Source organism: Tachyglossus aculeatus, chromosome 17 (assembly GCF_015852505.1).
Source record: "Tachyglossus aculeatus isolate mTacAcu1 chromosome 17, mTacAcu1.pri, whole genome shotgun sequence".
Taxonomy (NCBI): Eukaryota; Metazoa; Chordata; class Mammalia; order Monotremata; family Tachyglossidae; genus Tachyglossus; species Tachyglossus aculeatus.
Window position 1 is genome coordinate 48,854,134 of NC_052082.1, and position 19,486 is coordinate 48,873,619.

The 19,486-nt window shown below is 49.2% G+C and overlaps 2 protein-coding genes across 6 annotated transcripts in view; both read right to left on the reverse strand.

Annotated features, from left to right (window-relative positions):
* The window catches only part of SPAG5 (sperm associated antigen 5), a 33,559-nt gene extending 25,751 nt beyond the window's left edge, over positions 1-7,808 (reverse strand). The window contains exons 1-4 of the mRNA XM_038758845.1: positions 7,653-7,808; positions 7,327-7,410; positions 5,950-6,040; positions 5,310-5,464 (exon numbers count right to left, since the gene is read on the reverse strand). Of these exons, the coding sequence (XP_038614773.1) occupies positions 5,310-5,464; positions 5,950-6,040; positions 7,327-7,410; positions 7,653-7,808 (486 nt within the window). The remainder of the gene's footprint in view (positions 1-5,309; positions 5,465-5,949; positions 6,041-7,326; positions 7,411-7,652) is intronic.
* A 295-nt stretch (positions 7,809-8,103) lies between these two features.
* Positions 8,104-19,486, reverse strand: part of KIAA0100 (KIAA0100 ortholog) — a 61,656-nt gene continuing 50,273 nt past the window's right edge. For 2 of the 5 annotated variants that reach the window (XM_038759038.1, XM_038759037.1), the window contains 8 exons: positions 18,072-18,252; positions 17,826-17,912; positions 15,434-15,544; positions 13,430-13,565; positions 13,207-13,337; positions 11,649-11,750; positions 8,869-9,003; positions 8,104-8,627 (listed from right to left, as the gene is read on the reverse strand). In XM_038759038.1, the coding sequence (XP_038614966.1) occupies positions 8,439-8,627; positions 8,869-9,003; positions 11,649-11,750; positions 13,207-13,337; positions 13,430-13,565; positions 15,434-15,544; positions 17,826-17,912; positions 18,072-18,252 (1,072 nt within the window). In that variant the 3' untranslated portion in view covers positions 8,104-8,438. Of the gene's footprint in view, positions 8,628-8,868; positions 9,004-11,648; positions 11,751-13,206; positions 13,338-13,429; positions 13,566-15,433; positions 15,545-17,825; positions 17,913-18,071; positions 18,253-19,486 lie in introns of those variants that run through there. The other 3 variants (XM_038759040.1, XM_038759041.1, XM_038759039.1) reach the window with 2 other exon arrangements.

Below are 19,486 nucleotides of genomic sequence, written 5' to 3' on the forward strand. Positions count from 1 at the left end.
ATGAATGAACTGTGTCCCAGGCTGCCGCCCCATTTGCTCCCCAACCTGAGTGCGGGGGGAAGGGGAAAGGGAGGAAGATGATGATAATGATAAAGATAATAATAATAATGGTATTTGTTAAGCAATAATTAATAATAATAATAATAATGGTAGCTGTTTAGCGCTTCCTATGTGCCAAGCACTGTTCTAAGCGCTTAACAAATACCATTATAAATGAATTGTGTACCAGGCTGCCACCCCATTTGCTCCCCAACCTGAATGCGGTGGGAAGGGGAAAGGGAGGAAGATGATGATAATGATAAAGATAATAATGATAATGGTATTTGTTAAGCAATAATTAATAATAATAATAATAATGGCAGCTGTTAAGCGCTTCCTATGTGCCAAGCACTGTTCTAAGCGCTTAACAAATACCATTATAAATGAATTGTGTACCAGGCTGCCACCCCATTTGCTCCCCAGTCTGAATGCGGTGGGAAGGGGAAAGGGAGGAAGATGATGATAACGATAAAGATAATAATGATAATGGTATTTGTTGAGCAATAATTAATAATAATGCTAATGGTAGCTGTTAAGCACTTCCTATGTGCCAAGCACTGCTCTAAGCGCTTAACAAATACCATTATGAATGCACTGTGTCCCAGCCTGCAGCCCCATTTACTCCCTAACCTGTGTGCGGGGGGGAAGGGGAAAGAGAGAAAGATTATAATAATGATAATAATAATAATAATGGTATCTGTTAAGCACTTCCTATGTGCCAAGCACTGTTCTAAGTGCTTAAAAAATCCCATTATGAATGAATTGTGTCCCAGGCTGCCGCCCCATTTGCTCCCTAACCTGAGTGCGGTGGGAAGGGGAAAGGGAGGAAGATGATGATAATGATAACAATAATAACAATGGTATTTGTTAAGCAATAATTAATAATAATAATAATAATAATAATGGTAGCTGTTAAGCGCTTAACAAATACCATTATAAATGAATTGTGTCCCAGGCTGCCGCCCCATTTTCTCCCCAACCTGAGTGCGGTGGGAAGGGGAAAGGGAAGAAGATGATAATAACAATAATAATAGTAATAATAATGGCATCTGTTAAGCGCTTCCTATGTGCCAAGCACTGTTCTAAGCGCTTAACAAATACCATTATAAATGAACTGTGTCCCAGGCTGCCACCCCATTTGCTCCCCAACCTGAGTGCGGGGGGAAAAGGAAATGGAGGAAGATGATGACAATGATAATAATAATAATGGCAATAATAATGGTATTTGTTAAGTATTAATTAATAATAATGGTATTTGTTAAGCGCTTCCTATGTGCCAAGCCCTGTTCTAAGCGCTTAACAAATACCATTATGAATGAACTGTGTCCCAGACTGCCGCCCCATTTGCTCCCCAACCTGAGTGCGGTGGGAAGGGGAAAGGGGGGAAGATGATGATAATGATAAAGATAATAATAATAATGGTATTTGTTAAGCAATAATTAATAATAATAATGGTATTTGTTAAGCACTTCCTATGTGCCAAGCCCTGTTCTAAGCGCTTAACAAATACCATTATGAATGAACTGTGTCCCAGGCTGCCACCCCCTTTGCTCCCCAACCTGAGTGCGGGGGGGAAGAGGAAAGGAAGGAAGATGATGATAATGATGAAGATAATAATAATAATAATGGTATTTGTTAAGCAATAATTAATAATAATAATGATAATAATGGTATTTGTTAAGTGCTTCCTATGTGCCAAGCCTGTTCTAAGCGCTTAACAAATACCATTATAAACGAACTGTGTCCCAGGCTGCCGCCCCATTTGCTCCCAACCTGAGTGCAGGCGGAAGGGGAAAGGGAGGAAGATGATAACAATAATAATATAATAATAATGGTATTTGTTAAGCGCTTCCTATGTGCCAAGCACTGTCCTAAGCGCTTAACAAATACCATTATGAATGAACTGTGTCCCAGGCTGCCACCCCATTTGCTCCCCAACCTGAGTGCGGGGGAAAGGGAGGAAGATGATGATAATGATAAAGAGAATAATAATAATAATGGTATTTGTTAAGCAACAATTAATAATAATAATGGTAGCTGTTAAGCGCTTCCTATGTGCCAAGCATTCGTTCAATCGTATCTAAGCGCTTAACAAATACCATTATGAATGCACTGTGTTCCCAGGCTGCTGCCCCATTTGCTCCCCAACCTGAGTGCGGTGGGAAGGGGGGCAGGAAGATGATAATAACAATAATAATAGTAATAATAATGGTATCTGTTAAGTGCTTCCTATGTGCCAAGCACTCTTCTAAGCGCTTAACAAATACCATTATAAATGAATTGTGCCGCCCCATTTGCTCCCCAACCTGAGTGCGGTGGGAAGGGGAAAGGGAGGAAGATGATGATAATGATAAAGATAATAATAACAATAATGGTATTTGTTAAGCAATAATTAATAATAATAATGGTATTTGTTAAGCGCTTCCTATGTGCCCAGCCCTGTTCTAAGCGCTTAACAAATACCATTTATGAATGAACTGTGTCCCAGGCTGCCGCCGCATTTGCTCCCCAACCTGAGTGTGGGGGGAAGGGGAAAGGGAGGAAGATGATGATAAAGATAATAATAATAATGGTATTCGTTAAGCAACAATTAATAATAATAATAATGATAATGGTAGCTGTTAAGCACTTCCTATGTGCTAAGCAGTGCTCAGCACTTAACAAATACCATTATGAATGCACTGTGTCCCAGGCTGCCGCCCCACTTGCTCCCCAACCCTAGTGCGGGGGGAAGGGGAAAGGGAGGAAGATGATGATAATGATAGTGATAATAATAATAATGGTATTTATTTGTTAAGCAATAATTAATAATAATAATGGTATTTGTTAAACGCTTCCTATGTGCCAAGCCCTGTTCTAAGCGCTTAACAAATCCCATTATGAATGAACTGTGTCCCAGGCTGCCGCCCCATTTGCTCCCCAACCTGAGTGCGGGGGAAAGGGAGGAAGATGATAATAACAATAATAATAGTAATAATAATGGTATCTGTTAAGCAATAATTAATAAAAATAATAATAATAATGGTATTTGTTAAGCGCTTCCTATGTGCCAAGCCCTGTTCTAAGCGCTTAACAAATACCATTATGAATGAACTGCGTCCCAGGCTGCCGCCCCATTTGCTCCCCAACCTGAGTGCGGGGGGAAGGGGAAAGGGAGGAAGATGATGATAATGATAAAGATAATAATAATGATAATGGCATTTGTTAAGCAATAATTAATCATAATAATGGTATTTGTTAAGTGCGTCCTATGTCCCAAGCCCTGTTCTAAGCGCTTAACATATACCATTATGAATGAACTGTGTCCCAGGCTGCCGCCCCATTTGCTCCCCAACCTGAGTGAGGGGGAAAGGGGAAAGGGAGGAAGATAATGATAATAATAATAATGGTATTTGTTAAGCAATAATTAATAGTAATAATAATGGTATTTGTTAAGCGCTTCCTATGTGCCAAGCCCTGTTGTAAGCGCTTAACAAATCCCATTATGAATGCACTGTGTCCCAGGCTGCCGCCCCATTTGCTTCCCAACCTGAGTGCGGGGCGAAGGGGAAAGGAAGGAAGATGATGATAATGATAAAGATAATAATAATGATAATGGCATTTGTTAAGCAATAATTAATCATAATAATGGTATTAGTTAAGCGCGTCCTATGTCCCAAGCCCTGTTCTAAGCGCTTAACAAATACCATTATGAATGAACTGTGTCCCAGGCTGCCGCCCCATTTGCTCCCCAACCTGAGTGAGGGGGAAAGGGGAAAGGGAGGAAGATAATGATAATAATAATAATGGTATTTGTTAAGCAATAATTAATAGTAATAATAATGGTATTTGTTAAGCGCTTCCTATGTGCCAAGCCCTGTTCTAAGCGCTTAACAAATACCATTATGAATGCACTGTGTCCCAGGCTGCCGCCCCATTTGCTCCCCAACCTGAGTGTGGGGCGAAGGGGAAAGGAAGGAAGATGATGATAATGATAAAGATAATAATAATGATAATGGCATTTGTTAAGCAATAATTAATCATAATAATGGTATTTGTTAAGCGCGTCCTATGTCCCAAGCCCTGTTCTAAGCGCTTAACATATACCATTATGAATGAACTGTGTCCCAGGCTGCCGCCCCATTTGCTCCCCAACCTGAGTGAGGGGGAAAGGGGAAAGGGAGGAAGATAATGATAATAATAATAATGGTATTTGTTAAGCAATAATTAATAGTAATAATAACGGTATTTGTTAAGCGCTTCCTATGTGCCAAGCCCTGTTGTAAGCGCTTAACAAATACCATTATGAATGAACTGTGTCCCAGGTTGCCGCCCCATTTGCTCCCCAACCTGAGTGCGGGGCGAAGGGGAAAGGAAGGAAGATGATGATAATGATAAAGATAATAATAATGATAATGGCATTTGTTAAGCAATAATCAATCATAATAATGGTATTTGTTAAGCACGTCCTATGTCCCAAGCCCTGTTCTAAGCGCTTAACAAATACCATTATGAATGAACTGTGTCCCAGGCTGCCGCCCCATTTGCTCCCCAACCTTAGTGAGGGGGAAAGGGGAAAGGGAGGAAGATAATGATAATAATAATAATGGTATTTGTTAAGCAATAATTAATAATAATAATAATGATGGTATTTGTTAAGCGCTTCCTATCTGCCAAGCCCAGTTGTAAGTGCTTAACAAATACCATTATGAATGAACTGTGTCCCAGGCTGCAGCCCCATTTGCTCCCCAACCTGAGTGCGGGGCGAAGGGGAAAGGAAGGAAGATGATGATAATGATAAAGATAATAATAATAATAATAATGATAATGGTATTTGTTAAGCGCTTCCTATGTGCCAAGCCCTGTCGTAAGTGCTTAACAAATCCCATTATGAATGAACTGTGTCCCAGGCTGCCGCCCCATTTGCTCCCCAACCTGAGTGCGGGGCGAAGGGGAAAGGGAGGAAGATGATGATAATGATAATAATAATAATAATGGTATTTGTTAAGCAACAATTAATAATAATAATAATGGCATTTGTTAAGCGCTTCCTATGTGCCAAGCCCTGTTGTAATTGCTTAACAAATCCCATTATGAATGAACTGTGTCCCAGGCTGCCGCCCCATTTGGTCCCCATGATGATAATTCATTCAATCGTATTTATTGAGCGCTTACTGTGTGCAGAGCACTGTGCTAAGCGCTTGGGAAGTCCAAGTTGACAACACATATGATTAATAATGCTGAAAAATGAGAATGATGGCATGTGTTAATGGCATTTGTTAATGACTCACGGTGTTGGGCGTGTGCGGGGGTCTCCAGTTTCCGTCCCGCCACATGGTCCGTCCGTCGTCGGCCGCCCGGGCCGGGCCCGCCACCCACTTTACCCGCCGCCGTTTGAACTCGCGCCTCGCGCCCTGATTGGTCGGATGCCGGTGACGTCGCCCACCTGGAGCCCCGGAAAGGGGCGGGGCCGTAATCGGGGTGCGCGCTCTGATTGGCCTGACACCGGTGACGTCCCCTTAACCGGAGCCCCGGAAAGGGGCGGGGGCCAGAGTTGGGACACGCCCCTCCTGGTGCCGCTCTCTGATTGGTCTAATTCTGGTGATGTCACCCACCTGGAGCCCCTCAAAGGGGCGGGGCCAGAATCGGGCCGAGCGCTCTGATTGGCCTGATGCCGGAGACGTCACCCAGCTGGAGCCCCGGAAAGGGCGGGGCCAGAATCGGGATGAGCGCTCTGATTGGCCGGACCCCGGCGACTTCACCCCGCTGGAGCCCCAAAAGGGGCGGGGCCAGAATCGGGATGCCCACTCTGATTGGCCAAATTCAGATGACGTCACCCAAACGGATCCCCAGAGAGGGGCGTGGCCAGAGTCGGGATGCTCCCTTTGGGCGCCGCGCTCTGATTGGACGAATATCGTTGGCGTCACCCACCTGGGTCCCCAGAAAGGGGCGGTGCCAGAGTCGGGACAAGCCCCTCCTGGTGCCGCTCTCTGATTGGCCTGATTCTGGTGACGTCATCCACCTGGCCCCCAGAAAGGGGCGGGGGCAGAGTCGGGGCACGCCCCTCCCGGTGCCGCTCTCTGATTAGCCTGATTCCGATGACGTCACCCAACCGGAGCCCCCAGAAAGGGGCGGGGCCAGACTCGGGATGCGCGCTCTGATTGGCCTAATTCTGATGGCGTCACCCAGCCGGAGCCCCAGAAAGGGGCGGGGGCAGAGTCGGGATACGCGCTCTGATTGGCCTGATGCCGGTGACGTCACCCACCGGTTCTCCGTCGGATACAGCGCGCACCGTCCTCCGAAGCCAGGAGAGCTGCTCCTGATGGCAACTGGGCAAAACGGGCACTTACTTCTTCACACAAGTTTCCTCACCCCCTGGGACTCCCTTCGAAGACCTAGACCACCCACCTCACGCACCCCATTGTATTTCCCAAGCGCTTAGTCCAGTGCTCTGCACAGAGTGTGCGCTCAATAAATACGATTGATTGATTGATTGATTTCCAAACGCCCTCCCCCAGGGACAACCGTGGCCCGGCCCTCCCGCATCGGTCCAACACCCTCCCCGGATCCTATCCCAACTTTCATTCATTCAATCGTATTTATTGAGCGCTGACTGCGTGCAGAGCACTGTACTAAGCGCTTGGGAAGTCCAAGTTGGCAACATATAGAGACAGTCCCTACCCAACAGTGGGCTCACAGTCTGGAAACTTTCATTCATTCATTCATTCAATCGTATTTATTGAGCGCTTACTGTGTGCAGAGCACTGGACTAAGCCCTTGGGAGGTACAAGTTGGCAACATACAGAGACGGTCCCTAATAATAATAATAATGGCATTTGTTAAGCGCTTACTATGTGCAAAGCACTGTTCTAAGCGCTGGGGGGATACAAGGTGATCAAGTTGTCCCACGTGGGGCTCACAGTCTTCATCCTCATTTTACAGATGAGGGAACTGAGGCTCAGAGAAGTGAAGTGACTTGCCCAAGGTCACACAGCAGACGTGTGGCAGAGTGGGATTCGAACCCCTGACCTCGGACTCCAAAGCCCGGGCTCTTTCCACCGAGCCCCGCCGCTTCTCAACCCAACAGCTTCCCAACTCAACTCAACCCTACCCAACAGCGGGCTCACGGTCTAGAAACTTGCCACCCAACAGGCTCCTCTCCCGTTCCTCTGGTGTCCCCATCCCCGGGGAGCGGGCGGGCGGGAGAGACTCTGCAAGCGCTTAGTACAGTGCTAAGCGCTTAGTCCAGTGCTCTGCACACAGTAAGCGCTCAATAAATACGATTGATGATGCTACACGGTGACCTACCTGCAGGCCACCCCAGGGCCGCACACCGGCCCACTGCTCCCATTCCCGGCGCTCGCCTCCTCTCTCCTCCCGGCTAATCCGGCTCTGTCCCAGTTACAATAACAGGCCCGGCCCCCGGCCTGCCCCTTTATTCATGGGCACGACCTGCCCCCCGCACCCGAATCCCACATAAGTGGCCCCGAACCCCCCATTTGGCAACCCCATTTTCAGGCGGGAGTCCCAAATCCCGCCCGCCCCCCTTTCCCACTTTGGCGCGACGGCGCCGAGCGCCCCGAACTACGGGAAGACGAGTTGGGTGGCCGCCGGGGAAGGAAACAACAGGGCACCGTGGGCGACGTCGGGCCTATCGGGGGCAGGCCAACGTCAGGGGGGCTGGGGGAGACGGAGGGGACAGGACGGGGTGGAGGCGTGACCGGGGGTCTGGAAACCACCGGGCAAACGGCACGGAAGGGACGGGTCGGGGAGAGGGAGAAGCCGGGCATCCCGAGGCACAAGCAACACAGGCGGGACGCGGCGGTGTCAAATTTAAAATCTTTGTTTTTTTTCCTCTTCTTAAATTCACTTTTTATCACCAGCACCCCGGCGTCCACTACGTGATGGGGTGGGGGGGCCCACGGCCAGCCCCGGCCCCCACTGCCGCCCCCGGGAAGAGCTTGGCACACAGATGGGGAAGGGGAGGCGCCCTCCTCAGCAACCTCGGTGGGGGAGAGAGCTGAGGGAGGGGCTCCCGCCCCAAAGCTACCCCTGGCACCAGGGGAGGATGGGTACACGTCGAAATATTGATCAATATGTCTATTTATAAAAATTAAACCGCCCCGCCATCCTCCCCCTCCCCGGCCCGTTCTCCTCCAGCCCTGGGGGAGGGATCCAGTCCCCGTTTCCCGCCCGGGCCCGGCCCCGCGGCTCAGAGTAAGATCCGGCCCGACGGGCTCACCTGCTAAGGCCTGGGGGTAAGGGGACCGCTTCCAGGGTGGGTGGTCGGTGGGGGACGGGGTGCCACCCACCCTCGCCGCCTTGCTGTCCCCGTGGCTTCCGCCCGTCCCCTCCCTCCCGCCGAGTCCCCCGATTCCAACGGGCCCCCGAGTCCGACTCAGGCCGGCGAGTCGCCTCGCTCATTTGCGCCGGCCGAAGATGGACTTCTTGCCGGGGTTCTTGTCGCCCACGCTGAGGCCGATGAGGAGCCGGGCCTTCTCGTCCTCCTCCTGCTGCTGCTGCTGCACGTGCGGATCCGATTTGGTCTCCAGCTTGCCCCGGGCCTCGGTGCCCGCGGCCGGCTTCAGCCGCAGCTTCTCCTTGATCACCTGGCGGGGAGACGGGGCCGCGGCCCAGCCCGCCGTCATGGCGAGGGGAAGAGGAACCCAGCCCGAGCCCTCTGCCATCTTCGCATTCATTCAATCGCATTTACTGGGCGCTTACGGTGTGCAGAGCACTGGACTGAGCGCGTGGGAACTACACCCTGCAGTGGCCGCCCCGTCACCCCCTTCGCCGCCCCTCCCGGGCCCGAGCCGCCCCGACACACGCGCCCCGACGGCGGCCGGACACCTGGGCGACCAGAGCTTTGCGGCTGTCCCTCTTGACGGCCATGGCGAAGTCCAGCCACGTCCAGGTGTTGTTGTGATATTCCAGGCAAGGCAGCACCAGGTTGAGATCCCCCCAGTCCACGCTGTTTTTCTCGCCCTAGAAAGGCAGGGACCGGATCAGCCGCCCCGGGGGCCCGCGCTAGTTACCCCCCACGGGGACAAAAGCGGGAAGCTGGAAGGATGGAGAGTCCACCGGGGAAGTCAGTTATCCCGGAACGCGGGAGTTCAGTTCTTGGAGTCCTCACGCTGAGGAAAATTGGCGTTATAGAGGCCCCCGCTTCTCAGTGCCGGAAGAACGTTTTCTAATTCTTCCGCTGTCTTCTCATCGAAAACACGACTTGCGGGACGGGGGATCGTGTTCTGAGGGGACCGTCGGGGGCCGTCCTCCCCTTGCCCGCTAGCGAGAAGCGGCGTGGCTCAGTGGAAAGAGCCCGGGCTCGGGAGCCAGAGGTCGCGGGTTCTAATCCCGGCTCCGTCACTTGTCGGCTGCGTGACTTTGGGCAAGTCTTCCCAGACTGAGCCTCCTCCTTCCTCCCAGCCTTACCTCCTTCCCCTCCCCACAGCACCTATATACACGTTTGTACAGATTTATTACTCTATTTTACTTGTACGTATTTACTATTCTATTTATTTTATTTTGTTAACATGTTCTGTTTTGTTGTCTGTCTCCCCCTTCTAGACTGTGAGCCCGCTGTCGGGTAGGGACCGTCTCTAGATGTTGCCGATCAAGCCTTCCCAGACTGAGCCCCCTCCTTCCTCCCAGCCTTACCTCCTTCCCCTCCCCACAGCACCTGTATAAATGTTTGTACAGATTTATTACTCTATTTATTTTACTTGTACGTATTTACTATTCTATTTATTTTATTTTGTTAAAATGTTTCGTTTTGTCGTCTGTCTCCCCCTTCTGAACTGTGAGCCCGCTGTTGGGTAGGGACCGCCTCTAGATGTTGCCAGTCTGAACTTCCCAAGCGCTTAGTCCAGTGCTCTGCACACGGTCAGCGATCAATAAATACGATTGAATGAATGAATGAGTTTATTACTCTATTTTTTGTACTCTACCGTCTTACCTCCTTCCCTTCCCCACAGCACCTGTATATATGTATATATGTTTGTACATATTTATTACTCTATTTATTTATTTATTTTACTTGTACATTTCTATTCTATTTATTTTATTTTGTTAGTATGTTTGGTTTTGTTCTCTGTCTCCCCCTTTTAGACTGTGAGCCCACTGCTGGGTAGGGACTGTCTCTATATATTGCCAACTTGTACTTCCCAAGTGCTTAGTACGGTGCTCTGCACACAGTAAGCGCTCAATAAATACGATTGATTGATTGATTAGTACGGTGCTCTGCACACAGTAAGCACTCAATAAATACGATTGAATGAATGAATGAGTTTATTACTCTATTTTTTGTACATATTTATTCTATTTATTTTACTTTGTTAATATTCGTTATGTTGTCTGTCTCCCCCTTCTAGACTGTGAGCCTGCTGTTGGGTAGGGACCGTCTCTAGATGTTGCCAATCTGAACTTCCCAAGCGCCTAGTACAGTGCTCTGCACACGGTCAGCGATCAATAAATACGATTGAATGAATGAATGAGTTTATTACTCTATTTTTTGTACAGATTTATTCTATTTATGTTACTTTGTTAATATTCGTTATGTTGTCTGTCTCCCCCTTCTAGACTGTGAGCCCGCTGTTGGGTAGGGACCGTCTCTAGACGTTGCCAATCTGAACTTCCCAAGCGCTTAGTACAGTGCTCTGCACACAGTGCTCAATAAATACGATTGATTGATTGATTGAACTTCCCAAGTGCTTAGTCCGGTGCTCTGCACACAGTCAGCGATCAATAAATACGACTGAGTGAATGAATGAAAAGTCACTTCACTTCTCTGGGCCTCAGTGACCTCATCTGCCAAACGGGGATTAAGACGGGGAGCCCCACATGGGGCCGCCTGATCACCTTGTCTCCCCTCCCCAGCGCTTAGCACAGTGCTCCGCACATAGTAAGCGCTTAACAAATGCCATCGTTATTATTATTATTATTAGTGGACTCCACCTCCCCGAGGAAGACCAGGCTCAATAAGAAGCAACCGTCAACAGTGAGCCAACTTCATCATCATCATCATCAATCGTATTTATTGAGCACTTACTGTGTGCAGAGCACTGGACTAAGCGCTTGGGAAGTACAAATTGGCAACATCTAGAGACAGTCCCTACCCAACAGTGGGCTCACAGTCTAAAAGAGAGGAGCAGCGTGGCTCAGTGCAAAAGAGCCCGGGCTTTGGAGTCAGAGGTCATGGGTTCAAAACCCAGCTTCGCCAATTGTCAGCTGGGTGACTTTGGGCAAGTCACCTCACTTCTCTGGGCCTCAGTTACCTCATCTGTAAAATGGGGGTTAAGACTGCGAGCCCCCCGTGGGACAACCTGATCACCTTGTAACCTCCCCAGCGCTTAGAACAGTGCTTGGCACATAGTAAGCGCTTAGTAAATGCCGTTATTAAAAGGGGGAGACGGAGAACAAAACCAAACATACTAACAAAAGAAAATAAAGAGAATAGATAGGTACAAGCAAAATAAATAAATAAATAAATAAATAGAGTAATATTTATCAGTCAGTCATCATCAGTCGCTTCATCAGTCGCAGCCACCTCCCGCCCTGGGGAAATCAAGGCCCGGATCTCCCTCCCTCCCTCCCTCCCGCCCCGTTCGGGGCCGTTCGGGGCCGGTTCAGACCTTGTAGCTGACACACAGTGGCACCTGGGGGATCTTGATGTAGATGAAAGAGTTGTTCATGGCGGCGCGCTCTTTCATTTTGTCAATGTCGTCGACGGGATGCTGGCGGCGTGCAGAACGGGAGCGGGGGAGAGAAAAGGGGGGCCCGGGATCAGTTAAGAGGAGCCAGGGGCTTCCCGCCCTCCTTCCCGGGAAGAGCAGTCCGTGGGGAAGCAGCGTGGCCTGATGCATAGGGGGGCCTGGGATTCGGAAGGACCTGGGTTCTAATTCCGCCTCGGCCACTTGTCCGTTGTGTGGCCTCGGGAGGATCGCTTCCCTTCTCTGTGCCTCAGTTCCCTCCTCTGTAAAATGGCGATTGAGAACGTGGGCCCCCCGTGGGACGGGGACTGCGTCCACCCCGATCAGCTTGCGCCTACCCCAGCGCTCGGTACCGTGGCACGGCGCGCAGTGGGCACTGAACGAATACCATAAAAAAATAAAAATCCAGCATCCTCTAGACCGTAAGCTCGTTGCGGTCAGCACCGATCAGGCTCCCTTCTAGACTGGGAGCCCGCTGTTGGGTAGGGACCGTCTCTAGATGTTGCCAACTTGGACTTCCCAAGCGCTTAGTACAGTGCTCTGCACACAGGAGGCGCTCAATAAATACGATTGAATGAATGAATGAATGAGCCCGCTGTTGGGTAGGGACTGTCTCCAGATGTTGCCAACTTGGACTTCCCAAGCGCTTAGTCCAGTGCTCTGCACACAGGAAGCGCTCAATACATACGATTGAATGAATGAATGAATGAGTCCATGTTGGGTAGGGACCGTCTCTCTCCGTTGCTAACTTGGACTTCCCAAGCGCTTAGTCCAGTGCTCTGCACAAAGGAAGCGCTCAACAAATACAATTGAATGAATGAGCCCGCTGTTGGGTAGGGACCGTCTCTAGATGTTGCCAACTTGGACTTCCCAAGCGCTTAGTCCGGTGCTCTGCACACAGGAAGCGCTCAATACATATGATTGAATGAATGAATGAATGAATGAATGAGCCCGCTGTTGGGTAGGGACCGTCTCTCTACGTTGCCAACTTGGACTTCCCAAGCACTTAGTCCAGTGCTCTGCACACAGGAAGCACTCAGCAAATATGATTGAATGAATGATGATGATGATGATGATGATGGCATTTATTAATGAATGAATGAGCCCGCTGTTGGGTAGGGACCGTCTCTCGATGTTGCCAACTTGGACTTCCCAAGCGCTTAGTACAGTGCTCTGCACACAGGAAGCGCTCAGCAAATACGATTGAATGAATGAATGAATGAATGAGCCCGCTGTTGGGTAGGGACCGTCTCTCTACGTTGCCAACTTGGACTTCCCAAGCGCTTAGTGCAGTGCTCTGCACACAGGAAGCGCTCAACAAATACGATTGAATGAATGAATGAATGAGCCCGCTGTAGGGTAGGGACCGTCTCTAGATGTTGCCAACTTGGACTTCCCAAGCGCTTAGTCCGGTGCTCTGCACACAGGAAGCGCTCAATAAATACGACTGAATGACTGAATGCGGCCAACGGCGGCTTACCTCGGGCGCTTTCCGGAACGACCTCCTGACCCCAGAGGCGCGGTTCAGGCCCTGGGCCGCTCCCTTCCCGGGCCCCAGCGACACCGCATCTTCCGCCGCCGTCGGCTGCCGCGGCTTCACCACCGGCATCCCTGCAAAGACAGCCGACCGGCCGGTGATTCGCACCCGCCGCCCCCCGTCCCGGGCCGGGCCGCCCTCCCGCCCGGCCCCCGGGGGCCCTCACCCGTGGTCACCAACTTGGACTTGTCCTCTTCGTCGCCGACTTCGTCGTCCTCCACGCTGCGGCCGGGGAAGAAGAAGCCCATCATCCTGTGGAAGAACTGGTGCGTCAGCTGGATGGTGAGGGGCACCACGTTCACCTGCAAGGGGGACAGCGGCCGAACCGGCTTTCAGGCGGGCCCCGGGCGGCCCCCCGACTTCCCCGCCCGACCGTCAGCTGGGTGACTTTGGGCAGGTCACTTCACCTCTCTGGGCCTCAGTTCCCTCATCTGGAAAATGGGGATTGAAACTGTGAGCCCCCCACCATGGGACAACCTGATCACCTTGTAATAATAGTAATAATAATGGCGGTATTTGTTAAGCGCTTACTCTGTGCCAAGCACTGTTCTAAGCGCTGGGGGAGATACAAAGGAATCAGGTTGTCCCACACGGGGCTCACAGTCTTAATCTCCATTTTACAGATGAGGGAACTGAGGCACAGAGAAGTTAAGTGACCTGCCCAAGGTCACACGGCAGACAAGTGGCGGAGCTGGGGTTTGAACCCATGACCTCTGACTCGAAAGCCCGGGCTCTTTCCACTGAGCCACGCTGCTTCCCTTGTAACCTCCCCAGCGCTCAGAACAGTGCTTTGCACATAGTAAGTGCTTAACACATACAGCAGCGTGCTTTGGAGTCAGAGGGCACAGGTTCAAATCCCGGCTCTGCCAGCTGTCTGCTGTGTGACTTTGGGCAAGTCACTTCACTTCTCTGGGCCTCAGTGACCTCATCTGTAAAATGGGGATGAAGACTGTGAGCCCCCCGTGGGACAACCTGATCACCTTGTATCTGCCCCAGTGCTTAGAACAGTGCTCTGCACATAGTGATCGCTTAATAAATGCCATCATTATTATTATTATCTACCTCAGCGCTTAGAACAGTGCTTGGCACATAGTAAGTGCTTAATAAATGCCATTATTATTATTATAGTGTCTGAGTTCCCTCATCTGTAAAATGGGGATTAAGGCTGTGAGCCCCCCGTGGGACAACCTGATCACCTTGTAACCTCCCAGTGCTTAGAACAGCGCTTTGCACATAGTAAGCGCTTAATAAATGCCATCATTATTATTATTATCTACCTCAGCACTGAGAACAGTGCTTTGTACGTAGTAAGCGCTTAATAAATGCCATTATTATTATTATTATTGTGTCCGAGTTACCTCATCTGTAGAACGGGGATGAAGACTGTGAGCCCCCCGTGGGACAACCTGATCACCTTGTAACCTCCCCAGCGCTTAGAACAGTGCTTTGCACATAGTAAGCGCTTAAGAAATGCCATCATTATTATTATCTACCTCAGCGCTGAGAACAGTGCTTTGTACATAGTAAGCGCTTAATAAATGCCATTATTATTATTATTATTGTGTCCGAGTTACCTCATCTGTAAAATGGGGATGAAGACTGTGAGCCCCCCGTGGGACAACCTGATCACCTTGTAACCTCCCCAGCGCTTAGAACAGTGCTTTGCACATAGTAAGCGCTTAACAAATGCCATCATTATTGTTATTATCTACCTCAGCACTGAGAACAGTGCTTGGCACATAATAAGCACTTAATAAATGCCATTATTATTATTATTATTATTATTACTGTGTCTAAGTTCCCTCATCTGTAAAATGGGGATTAAGACTGTGAGCCCCTCGTGGGACAACCCGATCACCTTGTAACCTCCCCAGTGCTTAGAACAGTGCTTTGCACATAGTAAGCGCTTAACAAATACCATCATTATTATTGTTATTGTGTCTGAGTTTCCTCATCTTTAAAATGGGGATTAAGACTGTGAGCCCCCCGTGGGACAACCTGATCACCTTGTAACCTCCCCAGCGCTTAGAACAGTGCTTTGCACATAGTAAGCGCTTAACAAATGCCATCATTATTGTTATTATCAACCTCAGCACTGAGAACAGTGCTTTGTACGTAGTAAGCGCTTAATAAATGCCATTATTATTATTATTATTACAACTAGGCTCACCTCGAAATGCTCCTTGACGGAGATGCCCCCAACGGGGGGCCGGACTTTGCTGAAGATGCGCAGGGCCAGCTGGCGTCCGGACTGGCAGGCGCTCTGTGGCCGCAGCACGACCTGGCAGAGTGCAGGGGTCAGAGGTCACGGGCCCACTGGGCCCCCGGGGCCAGTCCAGCCATCACCCAACCGTTGGCCGGAGGAGACGCCCTCATCTCCCCAAGCCCGGGCCCGGCCACCTCTGAACCTGGCTCAAAACCGCCCCCCGCGCTTCTCTGCTCCTGAATCATCCAGGAGCATGTACGTATTTATTACTCTATTTATTTTATTTGTACATATTTATTCTATTTATTTAGTTAACATGTTTGGTTTTGTTGTCTGTCTCCCCCTTCTAGGCCGTGAGCCCGCTGTTGGCCTCTCGACGTTGCCAACTTGGACTTCCCGGTGCTCTGCACACAGTAAGCACTTAATAAATACGACTGAATGAATGAATGACTGTTTATTACTCTATATTTATTTTACTTGTACATATTTCTTCTATTTATTGTATTTTGTTAATGTTTTTGGTTTTGTTGTCTGTCTCCCCCTTCTAGACCGTAAGCCCGCTGTTGGCCTCTCGATGTTGCCAACTTGGACTTCCCAAGCGCCTAGTCCGGTGCTCTGCACGCAGTAAGCACTCAATAAATACGATTGAATGAATGAATGACTGACTGTTTATTACTCTATATTTATTTTACTTGTACATATTTCTTCTATTTATTTTATTTTGTTAATGTGTTTGGTTTTGTTGTCTGTCTCCCCCTTCTAGACCGTGAGCCCGCTGTTGGCCTCTCTATGCTGCCAACTTGTACTTCCCAAGCGCTAAGTCCGGTGCTCCGCACGCAGTAAGCGCTCAATAAATACAACTGAATGAATGAATGAATATTACTCTATATTTATTTTACTTGTACATATTTCTTCTATTTATTTTATTTTGTTAAATGTGTTTTGTTTTGTTGCCTGTCTCCCCCTTCTAGACCGTGAGCCCGCTGTTGGGTAGGGACCGTCTATGTTGCCAACTTGGACTTCCCAAGTGCTTAGTCCGGTGCTCCGCACGCAGTAAGCGCTCAATAAATACGATTGAATAAATGAATGAATATTTATTACTCTATATTTATTTTACTTGTACATATTTCTTCTATTTATTTTATTTTGTTAAATGTGTTTTGTTTTGTTGCCTGTCTCCCCCTTCTAGACCGTGAGCCCGCTGTTGGCCTCTCGATGTTGCCAACTTGGACTTCCCAAACGCTTCATCCGGTGCTCTGCACACGGTAAGCACTCAATAAATACGACTGAATGAATGAAATTCATTCATATTTATTGAATGCTACCGCTACCCTGCTCATTCAAGCTCTCATCCTATCCCGTCTGGACTACTGCATCAGCCTTCTCTCTGATCTCCCATCCTCGTGTCTCTCTCCACTTCAGTCCATACTTCATGCTGCTGCCCGGATTGTCTTTGTCCAGAAACGCTCTGGGCGTGTTACTCCCCTCCTCAAAAATCTCCAGTGGCTACCAATCAATCTGCGCATCAGGCAAAAACTCCTCACCCTGGGCTTCAAGGCTGTCCATCCATCACCTCGACCCCTCCTACCTCACCTCCCTTCTCTCCTTCTCCAGCCCAGCCCGCACCCTCTGCTCCTCCGCCTCTAATCTCCTCACCGGGCCTTGTTCTCGCCTGTCCCGCCATCGACCCCCGGCCCACATCATCCCCGGGGCCTGGAATGCCCTCCCTCTGCCCATCTGCCAAGCTCGCTCTCTTCCTCCCTTCAAGGCCCTACTGAGAGCTCACCTCCTCCAGGAGGCCTTCCCACACTGAGCCCCTTCCTTCCTCTCCCCCTCGTCCCCCTCTCCATCCCCTCCATCTTACCTCCTTTCCTTCCCCACAGCACCTGTATATATGTATATATGTTTGTACAGATTTATTACTCTATTTATTTATTTATTTATTTTAATTGTACATATCTATTCTATTTATTTTATTTTGTTAGTATGTTTGGTTTTGTTCTCTGTCTCCCCCTTTTAGACTGTGAGCCCACTGTTGGGTAGGGACCGTCTCTAGATGTTGCCAACTTGTACTTTCCAAGCGCTTAGTCCAGTGCTCTGCACACAGTAAGCGCTCAATAAATAGGATTGATTGATTGATTTATTGAATCAATCATATTTACCGAGCGCTGTGTGCAGAGCACTGGACTAAACGCTTGGAAAGTACAAGTTGGCAACATATAGAGACAGTCCCTATCCAACAGTGGGCTCACAGTCTAGAAGCACATAGTGAGCGCTTAACAAACGCCATTATTATTATGAGGAGGGGCCCACTCGGGGAAGGTGGGGGGCGGGAGAGCAAGGAGGAGCCACTTGCCTTGTAGACGGCGTTGGGCAGGAGGTTATTCATGGTGAACCAGCCCAGCTCGAGGAGGTGCTCTGCCGTATCGTCGGATTTATTCACCTGCAACGACGGGAAGTCGGGTTCAGCCCGTTCTCGGGGCCCACCAGGTGCCCCCCGGGCTCTCCTCCCTCCTTCCTTCCCCTTAGTACAGTGCTCTGCACACAGTAAGCGCTCAATAAATACAACTGATTGATTGATCGCTTGATTGGAACCGGGCACCTTGCTGTAGAGGAAGCGTTGGAGCTCCAGCTCGGCAATGCCCAGCTGCCCGTCCTCTTCGGTGAGGCGCCAGCGGGCCTGGGCGAAGTAGAACTCGGTGCGGCGGGCCACGCTCACGTCCTCCTGCTGCTTCCTCAGCTCCATCTTGTTGGCTCTCTGCAACTGGAAGTCCTTAAAACACCTGCGGGGAGGGAGTTCGTTCACTCAACTGTATTTACTGAGCGCTTACTGGGTGCAGGGCACTGGACTAAGCGCTTGGCAAGTCCAAGTCGGCAACGTCTAGGGACGGTCGTCATCATCATCATCATCATCAATCGTATTTATTGGGCGCTTACTGTGTGCAGAGCACTGTACTAAGCGCTTGGGAAGTACAAGTTGGCAACATCTAGAGACGGTCCCTACCCAACAGTGGGCTCACACCCAACAGCGGGCTCGCAGTCTAGAAGGAGGCCTTCCCAGACTGAGCCCCTTCCTTCCTCTCCCTCTCATCCCCCTCTCCATCCCCCTCATCTTACCTCCTTCCCTTCCCCACAGCACCTGTATATATGTTTGTACATATTTATTACTCTATTTATTTTGCTTGCACATATCTATTCTATTTATTTTATTTTGTTAGTATGTTTGGTTTTGTTCTCTGTCTCCCCCTTTTAGACTGTGAGCCCACTGTTGGGTAGGGACTGTCTCTCTATGTTGCCAACTTGGACTTCCCAAGCGCTTAGTCCAGTGCTCTGCACACAGTAAGCGCTCAATAAATACAATTGATTGATTGATTAGAAGGGGGAGACGGACAACGAAACATGTGGACAGGTGTCAAGTCATCAGAACAAACGGAATGAAAGCTAAATGCACATCATTAGCGAAATAAATGGAATAGTAAATATGGACAAGTAAAATAAACAGAGCAATAAATCTGGACAAATATATATCCAGGTGCTGTGGGGAGGGGAAGGAGGTAGGGCGGGGGGGATTCATTCATTCATTCAATCGTATTTATTGAGCGCTTACTGTGTGCAGAGCACTGTACTAAGCGCTTGGGAAGTACAAGTTGGCAACATCTAGAGATGGTCTCTACCCAACAGCGGGCTCACAGTCTAGAAGCGGGGGCAGAGAACAAAACAAAACATATTAACAGAATAAAATAGATCGCATAAATATGTACAAGTAAAATAGAGTAATAAATTCATTCATTCATTCAATCGTATTTATTGAGCGCTTACTGTGTGCAGAGCACTGTACTAAGCGCTTGGGAAGTACAATTTGGCAGCACATAGAGACGGTCCCTACCCAACAGTGGGCTCACAGTCTAGAAGGGGGAGACGGACAACAAAACAAAACATATTAACAGAATCAAATAGATCAAATAGATATGTACAAGTAAAATAAATCAATAAATAGAGTAATAAATACGTACAAAC